The sequence below is a fragment of the Rissa tridactyla genome, chromosome 1 (assembly GCF_028500815.1).
Source record: "Rissa tridactyla isolate bRisTri1 chromosome 1, bRisTri1.patW.cur.20221130, whole genome shotgun sequence".
NCBI classification, from domain to species: domain Eukaryota; kingdom Metazoa; phylum Chordata; class Aves; order Charadriiformes; family Laridae; genus Rissa; species Rissa tridactyla.
In genome coordinates, this window is record NC_071466.1 from 123036247 (window position 1) to 123056851 (window position 20605).

The 20605-nt window shown below is 41.3% G+C and overlaps 1 protein-coding gene across 28 annotated transcripts in view; it reads right to left on the reverse strand.

Moving 5' to 3' along the window:
• BBX (BBX high mobility group box domain containing) overlaps positions 1 to 20605 on the reverse strand; it is a 165508-nt gene that overhangs the window by 43387 nt on the left and 101516 nt on the right. For 25 of the 28 annotated variants that reach the window (XM_054190752.1, XM_054190586.1, XM_054190761.1 and 22 more), the window contains 5 exons: positions 14573 to 14653; positions 12269 to 12349; positions 6973 to 7053; positions 3265 to 3345; positions 102 to 1020 (listed from right to left, as the gene is read on the reverse strand). In XM_054190752.1, coding sequence (XP_054046727.1) covers positions 102 to 1020; positions 3265 to 3345; positions 6973 to 7053; positions 12269 to 12349; positions 14573 to 14653 — 1243 coding nt within the window. The remainder of the gene's footprint in view (positions 1 to 101; positions 1021 to 3264; positions 3346 to 6972; positions 7054 to 12268; positions 12350 to 14572; positions 14654 to 20605) is intronic. The other 3 variants (XM_054190564.1, XM_054190554.1, XM_054190574.1) reach the window with 3 other exon arrangements.

Sequence of the window (20605 nt, forward strand, 5' to 3'; positions counted from 1 at the left end):
ACTGCTCAAACTCCAGCTTAAACATGGACTTTTGCTTTTCCTCCCACTCCAGGAAGGCTTTTGCAGTTCATGCTGTAAATGAAACACTCAAAGCCACCCACCTCTGTCCACATTAGCGCGCAGAGACGTGAGCATGCCCTCTGACACCAGAGTTTTATATAGAGCACCTTTGCAAGATCTCTCCGATTTCCTGGAGCCACAGGTTTCTATTTTTTTAACACAGTCACTGTCCTCAGTTTTGACCTGTCCTGGTAAGCTTTGGGGTACCACCTCCTCTGTTGGGGTCAGTGGTTCCACTTTAATGTTATCAGAAGCCTCACAGGGTACTTCCTTGCTGGCTGCAAGACTAAGGAAATCGGGAGGCTTTGATTCTTTGGTGGTCTCCAGGGGTTTCTCCTTTGATGTTTTCTTCTCTTTCGATTTCACTTTTTTCTTTGGTGATTTTGTATCCAACACGCTTCCCTTCACATTTGAGACAGGGCGGGGTTTTTTGTGGGGGGTTTCTGCGAGTCTCTCAGCACCCCAGTCCCCCTTTGCAACGGCTTCAATTGTATACATTACACTTTCAATGTCCGATTCGGAGGACTGCCTCTTTTTACAAGGTTTCTTGGGAGTGGATTTTTCGTTTGTGTGCCGGTCCAACTTATTTTTTTTCTTTTTCTTCTTTATTTTTTCTGGCTTTAGCCCGAGGATATTCATGTCAGCCATTGAAAGTTCTGGAGAACAGCACAAGTGATCCTTTGTGTTATCATGTCTCTCAAAAGGACTGCTCTCCATTGCAAGACTAGTAAAATCTCTGCATTTTGCAGTTTCTGATTCCTCAGCTTTTATCTCATCCCAGTTTTGCACTTTCTCTGTCTCCGATTGTTCTACTTTTACTTTACAGGAGTCTTTTATTGTTGTTTTCTCCAGTTCTTCTCGTTCCATTTCCTCTGAAACTTCCCTTCCCACGTCTTGGGGTGCTTCCACTTTTGTTTTCCCAGGTTCTTTCACTTTTACTCCTTCTGAAGCAAGGCACATCTAAAACGAATTTAAAAATAGTCCCATTAAACAAACATCTCACCCATTAATGTTACTTACCTATATTAACAGAAGCATTACAGAGGGAATCCCTCTGGCATCTTAGTTCAGGAAAGCAAACTATGCTACAGGACAGTACTGAAAAACATGCTGAAGCCCTACTGAAACTGATGCGACGTGATGACGGCTAAGTGCTAGAATAAGGCTGGCAGGTTCTACTGCTCTAATGGAAGAAGACTCCAACTGATGTCAGTGGTGTTTCCATGATCCTTTAAATGCCTTTTATATAATCTGGAAACCCACTGCTAGATTGATTTTCAGAATACCCTAAATGCAACGGAACAATACAGTATCTCTAACTATTGCCACAGACAAGTTACCTGAAACCTCACATTCATACCCCCTTCAACTCCCAAATGTCCCTATACACAACTCTTTCCTCCATTTTCCAAATGGCCCTGAAATGGGGGGGAAGGGGGAAAGTCAATTTAATCTCAGTAATCGAGATTATTTTCTTTTACTTGAATGTGCAAAATAATTTGGAAGGTAGTAAAAAAACCTTCTGAATCTTTCTTCTCACGTCACAGACTTATTTTGCAAAGAATTGCAAAGCAGCAGTGGTTGCCATGGTTATCATCTCCTGGAGATAACATTAATGGAAACCAAAACCCTCTTACTGTCTGAGGAACAGCAATATTAAAAAAAAAAAAAAAAAAAAGCTGTAAAGAGGTCCTCAATCTGCGATGTTTCTGCAGCACTGACTTAGGAGATCTTCTTGGTTTTGGATCACCTGTAAACCACATTGGCACTGTGACAAAGCGTAGTCCCATTCACACCACCACACAATTGTCCTTGGGAAGACATGATTTCTTCTTCTTCCTTTCCCTCTCAAAGCCTCCAAGCTGAATTTCCGCTGCTATTTTATTTTTAAAACAGAAGCCAAACAAACAGCCACCTGGAGCAAAACCAGGTGGAAGAGGCTTGCTTTGAACAACCAGACCTCAGGAGCTTCCCTATCCTGCAGCTCAGCCCACAGGCCATGTGGTCAGTATGGACGTACCCTCCAGATCACTGGGCTGTCTTTAGCTTAATTTTAGATTTCTCAAATTGGCAAGGCATTTTTTCCTTGTAATTTAAAAATACCTCTTACACCAATATACGTATGAGCATAACACCAGTGACAGAATAGTTTGAAGGTTTCCAAAATTCTCACTGCACAGGGCAGAAACTCCTGATCTGGCTTAGGTCAAGCTAGGCTGAGCACTGGAAACACCAGAGCTTGGGAAGCACAGCATCTATCAGGAAGCAGTGAAATTATGCAGAGGAGAACTCCACAACTATGTTGAAGTGGGTTCTTGGTACCAAGGTACTTCTGTGACTTCTTTACTGCACTGCAATGTAAACACAGCCTGTGATTTTCAAATGCTAAAGATCAATCTTTAGAATACAACTCTTTGGACAGTAATTACACTTTGTCAATTAAACACACACACACCCCTGAAAATGGTTTTTTTTTGTTTTTTCTTTATACCTTTGCTGCTTCTGCAGTAACCAATAGTACAGAGGGCTATGGATGTGGCCACAAAAAAATTTTGTTAGCTCTAAATAAACTTGCAATTCGCAGTCTTTAAGATTGGGAAAGCTTAGGAAAAAAAAAAGCTTAGAAACAAAAGAAATACAACATTTCAATAAGATGCCACTGGTTTTAAATGTTCCAAGAAGGAGGATCTGCTGAGTATCACAGCAGAGTTTCTATAGAAGTTATTGACCTGTTTATTCCCCACTTCAAAAAACAGCAGGCATGAAAAGCAAAAATAAATGAAAGCGACTAATGACCTTTAACTGGTATTTGTAATGGCAATGCCCTAATCTGAGTAACAGACTAGTCCAGCCCTCTCACAACTCCTTGCGCTCGCACTCCCACAACCCCCAACCAAACCAGTCAAACCCCCAAACCCTAAAACAAGGAACTGAAACAATCTCAATGGTGACTGGAAAGTCCCTTTGCCACCAGGGACTGGCACTTCTCAGCTGCAGCACACACTCTTAGAAACCTCCAAGTGACGGCTAGTCTGGGGACACCTTGACTTGTAGCACCCAAGCCACGATAATTTACGCTTCTATAAGCAACACTGTAATTAGAACTGTAGCACTGTTCTGCCTTCCAGACTTCGGCAATTAACATCATTAACTTCTCCACCCCACTGCACCTGTGGTAATTAGTCACCAGTATTTTAATATTACCTCTGCCAGCTGAAACAATGCTGATGTTCCACACTGTTTTGTTAAATCAGAAGGACCTGAATGGGATGTACTTGAGGAAATCTAAAGAACAAACAGAGGGGGAGAAAAAAGAAAACCATTATTTTACCAGCACAATTCTTTTATGTTTACCACACAGCTTTTGAATGGGTTATTTCCTCCCTCTTCAAAAACTCATTCATAAGATTATATACTGAAAAAGAAGTGCAGACCTGTGCACGCTGTTATAAATAAACACCCTGCTCCAGCATTGCTCCGGTGGATAATACCACTGGACACCAAAAGCTTTTTCCAGATTTGGGGATCTTCTTGTCGGGACTCCCTTTGAAGAGCAGGAGGAACTGAAGCACATGCTCTCTCGCACATAAACAGTCTCCAGCAGCTCAGCACCAATCTACACCAGCGTGCAACCCAGCTGGTGGTGTTTTTGAAGGCTTAGTTAGACATTTGATTGCAAAATCACTTCATTTTCATAGCTTAAGAAGGTTACTCCTGTCAGGTGTTGGTGTCCTATAGGACTCACATAAAAAAGATGCTACAAAACCAAAGTGAAGTAGGAGCCCTCAAGCCTTTGGTAACCTTTACTACCCCCTCAAGAGTACGGGAGGCTATCTGGCAAGCAGGCAGCTGTTTATTCTCCAGAATCTTTTTCCTGTATCAAGCCATGATCCTTTTCAATACTTTAGAGTGTTTTGTGTCAGTTTTGAGTTAGGTGCCAAGAAATTATCTTTTTCTAAACAAATTAAAAGCATCGGTCTCAGGATTTGCCATTAGTATGGAGAAGAAAATGTTCCATTTTTAAGGACTTATTCCATAATCTCCGATCAGGCTTGCAGGTTTCTTATACTTGCAGGTTTCTTATACTTGCTTCCTTAGAAAGAGATGGAGCTCTAGGGACTGAGGAACTAAAATGTTTACAACCTTTTAGGTCCCCCTATCCCCCCAAACTCAGATTTCATTGCTTTCAACCAACACAGGCCCGCAAAGTTGATTTTGCAGAAATCAACCCTTCATTACTGTGAAGGAAATAAACAAAAAAGGTTATCAATGCTATATCCCTATGTCTCCTGGAAGCTGTAGCTCTTCACAGCATCTCCCAAGCTCTGACCATTACAGCTCAAGTCTCCAAACACCGGTTACAGCCAGGCATTGTTAGCGCTGTTAGCCCTCTGTGGCAAAAGTGGCCTCTCGTTGTCTTCTGGAGGTGACATGCACCCCCACCACTGCCTCTCTTCACTCTCCTGCCTCCACACTGAAGGCTAAAGACAAAGCATGCATTTAGGCACAGCAAGAGACTCAGCAGAGTCAATCAGGAACAGCCTCTGAAGGTTTCAGACTGCAGAGCAGCTGCTCCAACCATTTTTAGAAACTTAGAAATTCTTGGAATTTTTTAGAAAATAATTTAACACACTTCTGCATTTTATTTTATCACCATCTGTGAAATATCAAAAAGGAATGGGTGTTTGTGGAGAGGAGAAGATAAAATTGGTTAATCAACATAGCAGACAGGTGAAGGAGGAGCAGAGCAATGTGGTGTGCAGAAGCAGACAGGCTCCCACACACCAGACCCCTCCTGCCTTGCCAGTAGCATGGAGAGAGCAGTTCAGTCCCCTCCAGTGCACAGCATCTGCAGTTTGGAGTTAACAGCAGCATGGCACAGATGTCTGCAACATCAACTTGCAAACCTAAGACACCCTCGAGTTGATAATGAATGCCGTTTATTTGGGATGCTCCAAATCAGGTCCTGAACTGTTATCGGTCTCTTCTCCCAAGTATCAGGCGACAGGACAAGAGGAAATGGCTTCAAGTTGCGCCAGGGGAAGTTTAGACTGGATATTAGGAAAAATTTTTACACTGAAAGGGTTATTAAGCATTCGAAAAGGCTGCCCAGGGAAGTGGTCAAGGCACCATCCCTGGAGGTATTTAAAAGATGGGTAGACATAGTACTTAAGAGATATAGTGATTAGTGATGGCTTTTGTCAGAGTTAGGTTGATGGTTGGACTAGATGATCTGAAAGGTCCCTTTCAACTTAGGCAATTTTCTGATTCTATAAAACTTAAGCTGGAATTCTCAGATTTTATTTATCCCATTTCAATCTAACATTACAGAGGTCTTCAAAACTGGAAAAAAAAAAAATCAATAGCACCAATGCCCTACAAGAGCTAGAGACAAGGAGGATGTTCTTAGCACATCTGCCATGCTTTTCTCAGTTTGAATCAGAGCCTTTAACATTCATTTTGTACAGTAAATTAGGCTTGTAAGAATCCATTTGAGCAAGCACTGAGAGAGATAGCACAGAAACCTGTCCAACATGCAAACGTCATCCTGCCAGACTTAGCTTCACTTCTTCTGCCAACTGCAGTACAAACTCCGCACTCCTGTGGACAAGCACCTGTCCTTCCCTCAAATCAGGGCTTCACAAGCTTCACAGTCACATCACAACTTTTAACACTGACTTCCAAGACTCAGGCTGCACTCAACAACAGCTTTATGCCAGAGCAGCACTACTCAAAGCCTACTGCTGTCCTGTAAGAGGCACCTCAAAAACCTCTGGTGTTCCTGACAAAATACTACCAGCCTTTCTGCTGTCTCTGGGCTGCAACAGTCAAATGCCATTATGAATCACTGATCAGAGTTAGGTGTAATCACTCTTGCAAAGGTACTGCTGACAACGTAGCAACCACCCACAAATTCTACTACTGCCAGGGACTGCCTGTAAAATAAGGCAGGTTTTCTTCCACTCATATAAGTTCCTATAAAGTCAGATAGATAGTAGCATTACTATCCATGGAACAAGGCACAAAATACTTCTCTTTCCGTGCTTCCAATCTCTGTCTTTTTTTCCCTGAGAGGGATTAACCTCACCAGCAAGAATATATGCTAGATGCCCCTAGATGGAATCTAGAGAACCATTTTCCTCACTGAAATAGGACATGATTTTGAAAAATAAACAAACAAAAACCCAAGCAAAAAAACATGTACAAGTAAGGTGCTAGCACTCTCCCTTATTTACCTGGAATACAGCATGTATCTTCATCTTTCAATCATCAAGAAGAATAATATTTGCACACCAAACCTCAAAGGTTTTTGAGTGATTCATCGATATCAAAGAGGAGACCTCTACAAGGTTATATTTAAGATTCACAGAGAATTTCTAGGAAAACCTGACCTAGTATTCTTGTTTACTGCTGACAGAGGCCGATTTCAGAACTTAATACACTGCTTCAGCTTCCAACTCTTCATAAAGATTCCTGATGATCTCAAAGTCTACTTTTCTCTTCTTATTCTTGGTCCCCGATTCAGCAATGCATCTTCCAGTCCTTATAACTGAAGCTTTACATTTTGAATCCTGGTACCCAGCTCCTCATTAAGAAGAATGCTGTTGTCTTTTGTCTTTGCTATTGTCCTGAGCATTGCCTTTATTATAGTTACAAGGCTATTTTTTTCAAAAAAGAAGTGTAACTTCTGCATGGTATCCAAGAAACTATCCAAACTAACAAGTGTATAAAGAAAAGCTAGGTCCCTGGGGCCACTGCAACTGCCTAATTCTCTTGCTATTCCATTATTTACTAATTTATGCTTCTTGAAACATGAAATTTGATACTAGAGTAAACCTTATGCAATTCATACTTTTTTGGGGAAAAGATACACACATCTTCCCATTGTGACACTAATGGGTATAACTTTACCTCTGCCAACTGGAAGAGTGCCGACTTCCCACACTGCTTTACTGGCTCAGGACTTGACAACTGGGAAGTATTTGATGAGATCTAGGTTTTAAATGAACAGAGGAGAAAAATATTTCAGTGGCACACAGAAAAGACAGAAATGAAGAGAAAAAAAGAACGAAAAAATTGAGGAGTTAGTTAAATCAGTTACTTTTAGATCTTTCTGCCAGAAGGCCCTACTTCAGATAGGCAATCCCATCCAAGAAACAATTAACAGGCACTTAGAAGTCAGCAGGATACAAGCAAATGCAGAATTTCTTCCGTAGATCAGGCTGATGGATCCTCTTCTACATTTGTATTCTCCACAGCTAATATTCTATCGTGCCGTGTGCTTTATGTGACTAAGTGAACAAGACATTACCTGTTGCTTAAAAACATAAACTGGTCAAGGAAATAAAATTCTCCTGGAAAGCCTGGGCAGTGTTTCCCATTTGGTTATATATAGAAAAGGACTGCTTGTCCTCACAGGCACTGCTTGTTTCACTTCAATTTAGTTAGAAAAAAAGAAACAAGACCTTACGTTTGGAGATCAAATCTAGCCTTCTAAATAGATATTGGTGTGCCAGCACCAACGCTGAGTAAGTAACTACCAGGGCACTTCAGGGAATTGGTTTTGCAGCCACATTTTTTCTGACCTGCTTCCAAGTGCAGCATTATGAGTTCACCAACGCAAGAGTTAATAATTATTTTTATTCTGGCATGGCATTACTTGGTTAGTATTTGACCTGGAAACCTTGAAAATCCCTAAGATTAGGGGCAAGACCACCGGTGTTTCCATGGCATCTACCTCATCGCAAGAGTCACACTTATGACCATGATCTTTCAGATGCAAAAATTATTGTTTTAGCCTTTCTCTTTATATTTAATGTCTTTCTTTTGAACTAGATTATTTGAAGAGTTTACTTTCCAATTGTCAAGGAGATTCATTACAACACACACATTCCCCCCCCAACATGGAACATCTATTTTACTGCAATCTATTTAAAATATGGGCAATAATACTTGAATATACATTAATAGCAATTCTTAATATTAAACTAAAATAATTCAAAATCCTAGTTTTGCTTTGAGACAGTTCAGGGAAGCTGCTCAGAACCACAGTGGGTAAGTGATCTTGTACACTGCACTTTGTAGGAAGAGGGCCTCAACTTTTTATCTTTCTACTGTAATAATTTCTCAGCTTTTAATGATTTTTTCAGTACAGTATGAATGGCATAAAAGGGACAGAAAAACACCCACACACTCAAGTATAACCTGAGAACATGCAGGCACGTCTTGCCTCCTGATGCATAATGTGAGGAAAGAAGAAAGAGTCTCATTTTGACGATGGAACGGGTGCTCCTAACAAAATGCAAGTGAGATCCTTATACTAACAGAAAGAGAGGAAGCCAACATCTCACTTCAGCAAAAAGATTCTCTTCATAGTCAAGAAAACAAACTACAAGAGACATAAACCTTGAACTCATTCTGCCAAAGTTGCTGGCCAAACATCAGAAGAGGATGGCTGATCAATCAGCTCTCAGTGAGGTTACAGATCTCATTCCCTGTCTCTTAGCATCATCTTCCAGTTTTAATTAGAATAATTGGAACCTGGACTACTACAACCACAAATAGCCCCTTCTTATGTAGAGGTTTAACTTGGGGATCATTAGGATCAAGTTATCTTGTATTACAATGCAGGTCAGCATTTTAGCTACTATATTACATTCTAGTTTGCATAAGAAGCACATGCCATGATACCGCTTTTTCATTTCTCCTCCTAGAACAGGCATTTCACTTCAACACAGATATTTAATAATTTCAGTATATAGGCAAAGAGCAAATATATTAATCTGTTTTACATAAAGGCTTTACCTGGGAAGGTTACAGCTTTACCTAAGGGAAAGCTGGAAGAGAAGATACTGACTAGCTCTCACACTCCAATTTCAAGGCATTTTGACCTAAAGTCCTGGATTCAAACCTTCTATTCAGCACAGAAATAAACAGAAAGGGTTGCCTGCAAGCCAGCTCAAAGTGAGTATGTGAGAATGCAGCAGGGACAAAATCATCCTCAAGCATGCATTTTTCTTAACTCATAGTAACCTGCTGGACCAGCAAAGAAAATTGCACCTTGTTGCATGCTGCATGCAATTCTTTTTTTTTTTTTATTAAATTACCTAGAGGAAAAACTTCAGAAAAGCAGCTGAAAGTGAAGAGTTTGTGGGTTTTGGCTTCATTTTGTGTTTAAGATGGGTAAACCAGCAATTTTATTGCTTTCACTCTCAGGAAGCATTTTCTTCATTTAATAACGGATGAGAGTTTAGCTAAGTAAATCTAAGAGGTGCTCGTGTTTCTTCTCTATGAAGCAGTCATCACCATCTGTTCACGTTTGCCAAACACACATCCAGTAAGACCAAGAGAGCAAGGGGTCCCATCTGCTCTGCTTCCCTCACATGGCAAGGAGGATGACAGCAACCAGCCCACGTGAGCAGACAGCTTGCAAACAGCCACCGCGCTGAGGAACACAGCCCACTGCTCAGAAATCACTGGCCTATATAATGGCTTCCCCTAAAGGTACAAATGAGAAGGACAAAAAGTAGGGCCAAGTATTTCCAAAATCAGAGTAGAATGAGAAAGCCGAGAGTGTAACTTGGCAACACTCCACATTTCAAAAAACCTCTTAGGAGGACGTCACATCAGCTGTGATCATCTCCACAGTGCTCGCCTGCAGAGCCGCAGGACCCAATGAAGTCTTAGTGCTGGGATTTTCATTATCTGTTGTAGCAAGTCACTGGGCAAGCCTCATTAGCCATATCCTCAACAAGTTTAATTGAAAACTATAGCACTTGGGACAGACAAACAGACGAAAGCCTAACCGAGGCTGTAATGAAGAAAGAATCCCATGCTACGTCTACAAATAATGAGCTGTTTCTGAGTGACGGGGGACTTGTACTCCTGGGGTAAAGGTGTTCATTTTAAATGACAAGTCTACTCAATGGGATTGCTGTCTTCACAAAGAGGCACTCTTACTCACCCTGCCGCAAAGGCAGCAAAGAGAAAGGGAACATATGAGGAACACCCAGCAGAACCAAAACTGAGCTGGGATGGCTGCCAAAAGTCTCCAGGCACATCAGACCACAGCACACTTCACATTTCTTCACAGGTCTACTTGGCTACTGGCTAAATAACTATTTTCTCTCCCTCTCTCTTTTCTTTTGTAACACTGGACATTGCTGACAGCAGCCTACTGCAAATTGCTTACCATAATTTAGCTTCCTAAATGCAGTAATGCATTCATATAGACAGGACCCAGTAAGAAGTGGCACAGTAAGGAATGGGATTTTTGCCAAACTTGACAAAGACATCCTGTGCAAATGAAAGCCCTTATATTTGAAAGAGTACAAGCAGCTTTAATAGCGGAGGGGGAAAGCTTTAAGAGGTTCTGTAGTATGCTCAAGACTTTCCCCTCGAACAACCTAAATGAAATCAGGCTGTAATCTTAAAAAAAAAAAAAAAAAAAAAAAGACATTTCTCTATTGCTATAGACAAAACACGGTGCTAGTCACTGCCATTAAGGTTTCACAACAGTACAATACAGGAGGAATAACCATGGCCAACAAGGGGGTTTTTGGGTTGTTTTTTTTTGTGTTGGTTGGTTGTTTTGTTTTTTGCTTTTCCACATTTCTGTCCCTTATTTCCAGACACTGAAAAACCAATCACCTCCATACTGCACACACATTTTAATATTTTTAGAAGAAAAAGATATTAACCCTGACTTTAAAACTGTCCTCTCCAGTTTCTAATTAACTTCCTAAGCACCTCTTCCACCTAACATTTGATGATTCATACACGCACTCCAATGTCCCAAGTGTGCTGGCTCAGCATAGTGGTATGCAACTTAATGCATATGTCACATCCATATGACAATTTTCAGGTTCGTCATTTTGTTATTTGTTCAATTTGAAGAGGAAACTATTTTACGTTCTGCGAAATTTTGAGTGTATGGTTTTACATGACAATGTAAATATGGTTTTACATGACAATTTGAAAATACTGTACTCAAGGCAATTCATAGCCTGTTCAACTCTGCAGATATCTAAAATTGCTGTTTAATTAGAACATAAGATGGTTAAGATTTTTGAAACTAAGTTAGCAGGTTCACTTGCACAACATTTTGCAATAAAATTCACAAGAAATGTCCTCCAGCTTATATCTTTTACTGGGTTTAAAAGGTTGGCTTCAGCACATGGTTTCATCCTGCTCAATTTCACTAATTTTCTCAAAAGAGCTTTCCACATTAATTCGTAACTTTAAAAAAAGATGGGACATATGAAAACACCTTCCTGAATAGAGATACTAACTCTACTGTATCTTTTATAGGGGTGTTTGTAGTCAGGTATTTTATGGCAGCTGAATCAGTAAATTGTTTTTTCTTAATTGGGCCTCCTAAGAAATACATCTAAAAACACGCAGCATGCAATTAGCTTTACATTTAGCAGAAAGAAGCGTGTCGTATGTACTCAAACCTCTGTAAGCACATGGAGTAACGAACAGTAAGTAACAGCACCAGCTCCAATCCTAGTCTTGTCCGATATGCCCTGAATATACCTTTAGCGTAAGTGATTCTGCAAGCAGTACCAGACTCCCCCAAATGGGCAAGAAGAGTATACGTGGAAAGTCAATTCATAGAGGCACATTAAACACATGTGAGAAGAAATTCTTAAAAGCAATCTTTAAGAACTCCAACTCTTCAATAAGTGGAGGAAGGAGGATAGCTTACATACTTCGGGGTAATTTATAGGTCACCACCTAACAATGCTGTTACATATCCTTGGAGCTGTTGTGATAAGCTTCCTTTGACCTGCAAGGTTATTTCTCAAAGGATTCCTGCCTCTAGAGGGGTTGCCATTTTGCACTGCTGCAGCCTCTTCCATAGGCAGTGCATAATGTCATTTCGGAATGTCTTTATTTGTTGTTTTCCTAGATGTAAATTAAAAGACCATTTGGAAAATGTCTGCAGTGGTTCTTTGGTATGGAAGGACAGGTAATGTTCAGAAGCCCAGTATCTTTTATGCATGCTAGCGCTGGTAGAACTGGCCAACATCTCGACTAGTCACTGGTTATTCCCTCCACAATTTTCTTAACACAATGCTGTCATGAAGATAAACGTCTACGGATGGGAATCCTTTATAAGGCAGGGCGCTTAGCCATTCAGTGACAACTCTTACTGGTTCGTTGCTTCCTCCCATCCTCCCCCACCATATTTCAGCCATTATACCTCAGCAAACTGAAATAATGCAGACTCCTCGGTTTGTTTTACAGCTCCGGGGACTCCAGGCTGTGATGTGCTTGAAGAGATCTGTCAGGAAAACAATTATATTTGTATTACCCAACTCTTCAGTTTCAGTATCAAACTTCAGCGTGCTAAATTTCTGATCCATCGTACAGAAAGACTCCTGGTACCTAAGAGCATACAAACGAGTCCCAGCACACCTGTACAAAGAACAGTATCTGCTTTCCAGGAGACACATAAATGGGTGATCTGTGAAACGGTGATCTTGAGTTATTTTTCTCAAGGAAAATCTTTCCTATAATAAATAGAACAGGCTAAAACTTTTTTGAAGGGCTTTTATTTGCCTACTGATACGTCAAAAGAGGATTAGCAACAAAAACCTAATGCTATATTGTATTTCACAGTTCAGTGAAAGACCTGAGACTGCAGAATGGTGGTGCTGATAGAGCACAAATTGCTACTTAGCAAGGAAGGTAAGTGTGGACCCCGACACAACGCATGCAAGTACTCTGAGATACCAGATCTATCCCAGCCACAAAGGTAACTGCATTTTATACTGTTTAACTTGTGTCAGTTATTTTTGTTGCAAATGACACCTCTGAATAACATCACACTTTGGTACAAGTACCGATTATTTTGCCATTGACACACGTACCTACCATGCGCTGGTTAGGTGCAGCCTCACTACGGGCTGTTTAACATCCTTGAAAAGTAAGACTAGCTAATACGCATTTCTAATTACTGATCATCAGTGAGCTACTTCTAAACCTCATGTTTTAGTGGTGCAGATGAGCTTGTTTCCTGGCATCCAGTGAAGAAGTTCTTTGAGGGGTAAGGAAAAGCCAGGGGTCACAAGCCCTTAGCAGAAGCGTATCTTGCAGCTCACGATTCCTGCCTGCTACCGCATGGCTCTAGTGCTTTACTGCTTGAGCACTGAAAAATTGAACTGAAACAATTAAGTGAGCTAGTATTTGTCTTACTCTTTGAAAGACTTAACAGTGAAATTTAAGAAAGAGACCGTTACCAAGAGAAACTATACAAAGTATGACATTACTCAACTGACAGTATAAGTATGCAAAAGTATCTTAGAAATACTGGAAGATGGATGATGAATTATTGCCATAGAACTATCATAAGTGAGACTGGAATTAACCAATTTTAAGAAGCTTTTAAGTATTGCTCACACACCAGGCATTTCCTCTTTCTAACACAAAAAGCCAGCAGGTTGTTTAAGAGCCTAATTACAGGTTACGTACTTCACTGCAGCCATTACCTTTAATCAGAAAAAAAGGACCAGTGCTTTATTTCTAATACATTTTGAAAGCCTCAGATCTTAAGTTGGAAACTCAAGGTCTTGTGGGTTCATGTTAAAACAAAACCAAAACAAAACGTTTCCCATTTGCCGCGTGCTAGGATTGCAATATATCTGCTCCATAAGTGATGATATTTAGGGAGGAGTAGGATGGTGCACACAGCAATGAGTATTAAAGACACAGGAACCAGATTCACAGCTGGTGTGAAAACACATAATAAAACACCACCATCCTGCACAATCAGTATTTATATAGCTAAATATTTCTGTGTCACTTGATTATGATAATTTCGAAAAAGTTGGAAAGATATAATCAAGCAAGTGATGCTTGCAGATGACCAGGGTTCTTTGCAATCTCATTCTTGTCATGTTAGTTATGCCAATGAGATCCATTAAAACTTGGATGAAATAGTGTATACTTTAAAAAAAAAAAACCAAAACCAACAACAAACAACAGCAAAAACACCACAGTTGCACTTCTACCAATAACTGGAAATACGTTGACGGAAATGTTGTACATTGTAAAACTAAAGCATAGCTGCCTAGAGCTATTTGGTGGTCATAGAATAGAAGAAAATTTTGGAAATTCCAGAACTCCAGTTATTTTTGATGGAGTCAACGACTAAAGCAGCCACAATAGATAGAGAACATAATGTGACATCCAAACGTACACGTTAAAACTTTAGTTGGTAAGACTCTAGTTTAAATGCAGGAATGACTCATCTCTAACTTACTGCTTAAACCACAGTTCCATTATTGCACTAGGGTTTCCACCATGTACCTAAACACACTCTCCTGCACTTCCAGTCTGGCCTATCTACCTGATAAATGATCCATTACCATAAACCCAAAAAGAAGGAACAAATAAAAGCATGAACTTGAGTCAAAGATTTCTGATTTCTCTTTCAGCTGAACATCAGATGCTTCTTAAAAGGAAGGGGAAGATGGGGAAGACAACCCTTCTTAAAGAAACTCACCTCTGCAAACTGAAACAATGATGACTTCTGACAGGTTTCCGTAGAATTAGTTGCATCAGACTGGCAAGTACTCGAGGAAATCTGAAACAAGGAATGTGCAGAGTAAGACTTCAAAGGTGCTTTTTTGAAGCTAAGAACAACAGGGAGCAAAACAAAATACCAGGCAGCAGTAACAAGAAGTAATGTTTAAGAGAAGAATGTATCACAACATCTAATCTAATGTTTCACAGCTCTGGACAGGTTTAATCAAACTTATAGGTGAAAACATAGTTCAGCACCCATTTTAGGGCATTTGAAAATCACCTAGGAAGAAAGACCACAAAAATACCAAGGATTTTTTTTTCTTTTGTAATTCCAAACTTTGCAAAAGAGTTTTATGCAACAGGATACTAGACTGATGATACGGGGCTACACACACAACTACCTTGTATCGGTGATGCTATCAACACTGTTGCATCTGTAATTTGTACTACCATTCTGAATACAAAAATTATTTAGAAGCTAAAAAAAAAAAATTGAAGACACTGAGGGTTGCTAAGTGACAGAAACGCTTATTAGAAAAATAATTCCCAGCCCCCTGACAACATGAAAATAAGTATTTAAGGGTACTACAAGCCTAAAATTGCTCAAATAATGTACCTAAACATCCATTTTGGGGTGCTTATGAGAAACAGTGCAAGAAAGAGTCATAACTTCTGAAATTAAAATACAAAGAAATGACTGCTCAAAACCAACAGCCTTATTCAAACTAACACAGAGCTTAGCCATACAATTCTTTTTTAGACAGAAATGTGTTAATCAAGCATCATTCTGTAAAGGAATTGTATCAAATACAAGACCTTCATTAAATGTCACATTTAAGCGTAGAAGATTTACATGCGTAATTCCTAGAAGCATAAGGTACTGTTAGTATAAAATAAGGTATGTAACATGGCTTACAGGAAACAGAAGAAAGGAAGGAGGCTTTGTGGGATTTTAGGGAAGTAACAGGATGGATTTTTTTTTTTCCTAAACCATTTCAAATTTTTCACGGTATTTCAGTTCATTTAAAACACTTTGATGCAAATGCTTTTCTTCTCTTATTTATTACGAAAACAAGTATGGCAATGGCATTTATTCGTGAATGCACACAGGAGATTTAGCTAGCAACTGCATCTGTTGCCGGTAAGCACAAAGCACTGCGGAATAAGCAGGCCTACCGCACATGTGGTTTGTACTGCTGCTCTTTGTCCCAGATGCTTAAGCACTGCAATAGCACCCATGGCTTTTCGTTTCAGGAATCTGCTACCCCTACTCCCCTGAAAACACTAAATCTGAGTGTAGCAACCCACAGCCAAGGGGAACTATACCACGCAATTTGCTTAACGTACACAGTCAAACTTGTTTCTTCCTGCCATAAAACCAACAGTGCTTCCTATGATCTGTGCTTCCATTATATTTATTAAACACTGAACAGGATGTTTCATCAGTGTACTACGGGAGTATACCAACCCTAAGGGTTACAAAGAATGTATTTTTAATGTCTGTCTTTTGTTTTTTTTCAATGGTTTGTGTTACTGTTTTCACTCATGTCATGTTTATTACTGCTTTTCTCATGTTTCTGTATGATCTATTTAAGATGTCTGCGTCTCAGCAGCGGTGTGGATTGTACCAGGGATGCATACTCATCTCGCTGCTGTTGAGTGACTCGTCTCTGAAGGTCCGAGCCTCTGCACTGGTGTGAAAGAGTGGTTAGACAGAATCACAGAAAGAGTGGTCAGACACTGGAATGGGCTGCCCAGGGAGGTGGTGGAGTCACCATCCCTGGATGTGTTTAAGAGTCGTTTAGATGTGGTGTTAGGGGATATGGTGTAGGGGAGAACTTTGTAGAGTGGGGTTGATGGTTGCACTCGATGATCCCAAGGGTCTTTCCCAACCTAAATGATTCTATGAAATATGTAAGGATGCTGCTTGCATGCCTGAGCACTCATTTGGTTATTTCAGGCCACTTCACTAGTGGGATTTTCCCAGGAATAACCAAATTTGGGATTTTGTTCCCCATATAACTTAAATGTTCTGCAGTTTGACCAGCTGCCTTATGTAGCTTTGTTTCTGGTATCTATTGAAGCAGTCTGTTTGCAAGTGGAGCCTATATTCAATGTGCCGTACAAAAGGGCACTGTTTTGCTTAGGAGAAGCGATGTGAATGAGGAAGCCGTGTGAAACCTCTCCGCTCCCCAAGGCAGGCGCTGCGGGGCCACGCAATGCTTGAACCCTGCCCACCCGCCCTAATGGAGGCCGAGGCTTCACACCTTCCTCTGCCTATGTAAGGACATGTCCGCATGAACGTGTCAACAGCTGGCATGGCACAAACCAGCTCCGAGTTGGGAGCAGCCATTCACCTGTGCCACCCCAGGAGCACTGTGCTGGAGGGGAGAAGCCCCCCCCGAGAGGGGCTGTTACAGCTCAGCCCCTGCAACATAAGTGCTGTATGGCACTCACTCGCTCCCTGGGCAGGCACGGAGAGGGAGGATGAGCCATCTTGCTGCCTCCAAGGCCACGTGCTGTGGGTCAGGCATGGCTTGTTCACCTTGCGGTACCAGGAACCACAAGTTGTGGAAGGTGTGAAGCCCGGTCTCCTACAGCTTTGTGTTTAAAGGAGAGATTGCTGGTGCCCAGTAACTCAAGAGATGATTTTGTGGTTACAACAACTACACTTATCCTGTCAATTTCCATTATCTTTAAGAAGTTAATACTGTTGCCTTTGCTTGACAGAAGCACTAATTTGAGCTGGTTTCTTCTGCTCTGCCACTCCCCACACACTCCCGACTTGGGGAAAAGTTATTATCTCCAAGACTTCTAACCTCCACCAGGCTGAACTTGATCAAAGCGTTCAAATAATTACCGCAGGGAATGGATGCACAAATAGTGCCATTGCGTATGTCTCATTTCCTGCCGTAATAAACATCCTCAGCATCTCCTCATTTCTTCTTTCCTCCTCTCAGCTTACCCTCAGCTGCACCGAGAGATTTTTCACTTCTGTTTTACACCCTGGGCAATACCACCGTGCACAGACCCAGCACTGCATGTAGGGTAACCTTTTGTTCTCAAAGAGAAGGAAACCGCGAGGATAACGCCTCCGTAGCCTCCCTTTCTCTGCAGGTTACCGTAACCTGCTCTAAATGGATCACGCTGAATGAAAGTGACGGGCGGCCCCTGGCTCACCTTCTGCACTGACCGACGTGAGGCTTTAATGCCGTCCTGATGTGCCGGGCAGCGGCCAGGGAGGAAACTGGTAGAAGAGCCAGGTTTCGGACTACACTACAAATTCCAGTATTTCTGGGCAGTAACCTACAGACAGGCCACTAGGTGCTGCTGTAAGGCAAGGAACGGGCCTGACGGGCAAGCAAGGGAGCTGTGCAGGGAGGGAGGTGAGCGGGCAAGCAAAGAGCGCTCCTCACCCAACTTCAGCTCTTCAGCTAATGAACCTGCTGCGAGGACCGAGCTTCGCCTAGCACAAGACAGTAGCTGGAGCAGACCCGTCTGGCGTTTCTCCTCGGGTGTTCAACAAAATATGCTCATATATGCACCGCAGTCTTGTGTAACTGATGAGAGGACCAAAAAGCCAGATGGAAACTCACTGAATATATCCAAGTCCTTTATTTACTGGTGTCTTGGTTTTGGCCGGATTGGCCAATCAGAACGACAGATGGCCCTCCCCCTGCCTCTCTCCTCAGGGAGGAGAGGAAGAGATAAGGAGATTTACGAGTTTATCTAAAGAACTAAACTACTTTAATGAAAATAATAATAAATGAGAAAATAGTAAATAATAATAGAATAATAAAAACAATAATTAAAAAGTATACAATATATACAAAACCGTATCCAGCTCGCAGGATGACGATCGTGTCACCAGCAGGCACAGGGAAGGTCCCAGACTGGAGTCAGCGACGGACAGGAGCTGAATTCCAGAACTAGAGTCAGGAATGCTCAGATCGGGATCAAAGGCAAATGAACAGACACAGTCCTCCTCAGACGTTGGCCATTGAAGAAAAGACTTGACCCTTTGATCCCTTAGCTTTCATACCAAGGAATACCCTGTTGGTCAGTTTTGGGTCACCTGTCCCGTCCGCTCCTCCCTGCAGGGGGGACCCCTCCATGCTTTTCCGCTTCCGACCCTCTATCGGGGCAAGCAACTAAGTTAGCTGACCTTGGTTGTTATAGCAGTAAGTATAAGCAAGAGCCTCTGTGCTATATTCCCTGGTATAATCAGGTCTTATCACTCAGAGTGAACAGTTTCTGAACAATATACTGTTCATTTCAGAGTTTAGTCAGTTAGAAGAGGCCCAGCTAAAAAGTAATATTACTAACCAGAAAATTGGTTCTGTTTTACCTCAAACCAGGACAACTAGTACTTTATTTACAGCTGGTAAGGTCTGTAGCTTCTCTTGCCTATCTGCTTAGTAACTCCAGATGCCGCGTGGAAATCAGTCATGTACTGACACCGAATTCTGTTATCAGAAGAAAAATTGCCTAGTCTATTAAAAAAATTACAACAACAGGAACATAACTGGCAACATACAGAGATGGTGACTGCAGTCTCAAGGCAACTTTGTAAATATCAGTCTTAACGCCTCTTCCCATCCTTCCACTGGGGCCTGTTCACTTTGTTACCTGACATCTGGGCTTCGGACAACGCGAAGGTCTTGAAAAGTCCCTATACTTCCATTAACACACACTTGACAGAAAATCAGTGGGCGCTGAACACATTTATGTGGGATTAGCAGACGTCTAAGTATAATTTCCCTCATCTTCTCCCAAGTTCTGAGCAAACTATGCCACTACTGCCCTCCTTTCTATTACCAGCTTTTAAGATCATAGTATTATTAAAGACCTATGCTTACAAGGCCACGCAAGTCTGCATAATCATACATGTGCACAAGCAATCAAACTGCATGTTGACAGGTAATCTTACTTCTGGCAGTCCCTCAGTTTAAGAAACATATATATGCATGTGCATCTTACCTGTACACATATACACTTTAATGATAATGAAGACTACATGATATCATTTGGAGCATTCTTTTACAAATGACACTACATCTATCCTTTTTTTAAAAAAAAAATAAATAGAAATGCCAGGGGTTTAGATATACAACATATATTTATATACTTACACGGCTATAAAAACAATACCTGTATTTTCTGTAGTTAAGCAACTTTGAACCTCTTCACTGACAATACCTCAGCAGTCACCTTAGTACACCAAATTCCCTCCCACATCAATACCAACTCTAACGCAACACAACTAACTCCCCTCCTCTGAAGAAGCAAGCAGTTTACCAATTCTACAATGAATTCTGGTGCTTCCTACTGAGCCTGCCATACCACCTCCTAGCGTCTTCTGCTAACCTCCCAAACGCTGGTCTGAGCATGAAACTGTTTTCAAGCATAAAGCACGGAAATTCAACCCATAGGCATGCAAGGACAAACGCCTTATGTCTCCTCTGACCACACGCCTGAGGATGGGAAGCCAGAAGTACTCTTCCGTTACCCAAGTCTGAAGAGGTTTAGGATCTTTACTGCATTTGGGGAAAAACAAGCCCGAGAAGTATTTGCTTCATGTCTAATCACCACTGAAAAACTGAATTAAAAGGAAACAAAGGAAAATGGAAAACACACCAGGGCTGCCACACAAAGAAACTAAGGAAGTTTCCCAGTGCACAGAAACACAACTGGAGACTCAATTCATGCTGATGCACAGTTAGGAGGACTGAAATTCATCCATTTGGGTCCCTTTGAGAATACCAAGCACACAGATTGTTCTGGAAGATGTATTTTACATAGGGGATCCTCTGAAAGAATCAGAGACATGCAGTTTTGCTCCCTGGCAAAGTGCTCTGACCCTTACCTGCTTCTCAGACAGTGTGGGACAATTAAAATAAGGTAACTCATTAGTAAGTATAGACTAATTTCTGGCTCAACTCACAAGGCCATAGCAAAGACCCTTCTTAATGGAACTATCTGTGACTAGAGTACACCTTTCCTCCCATTT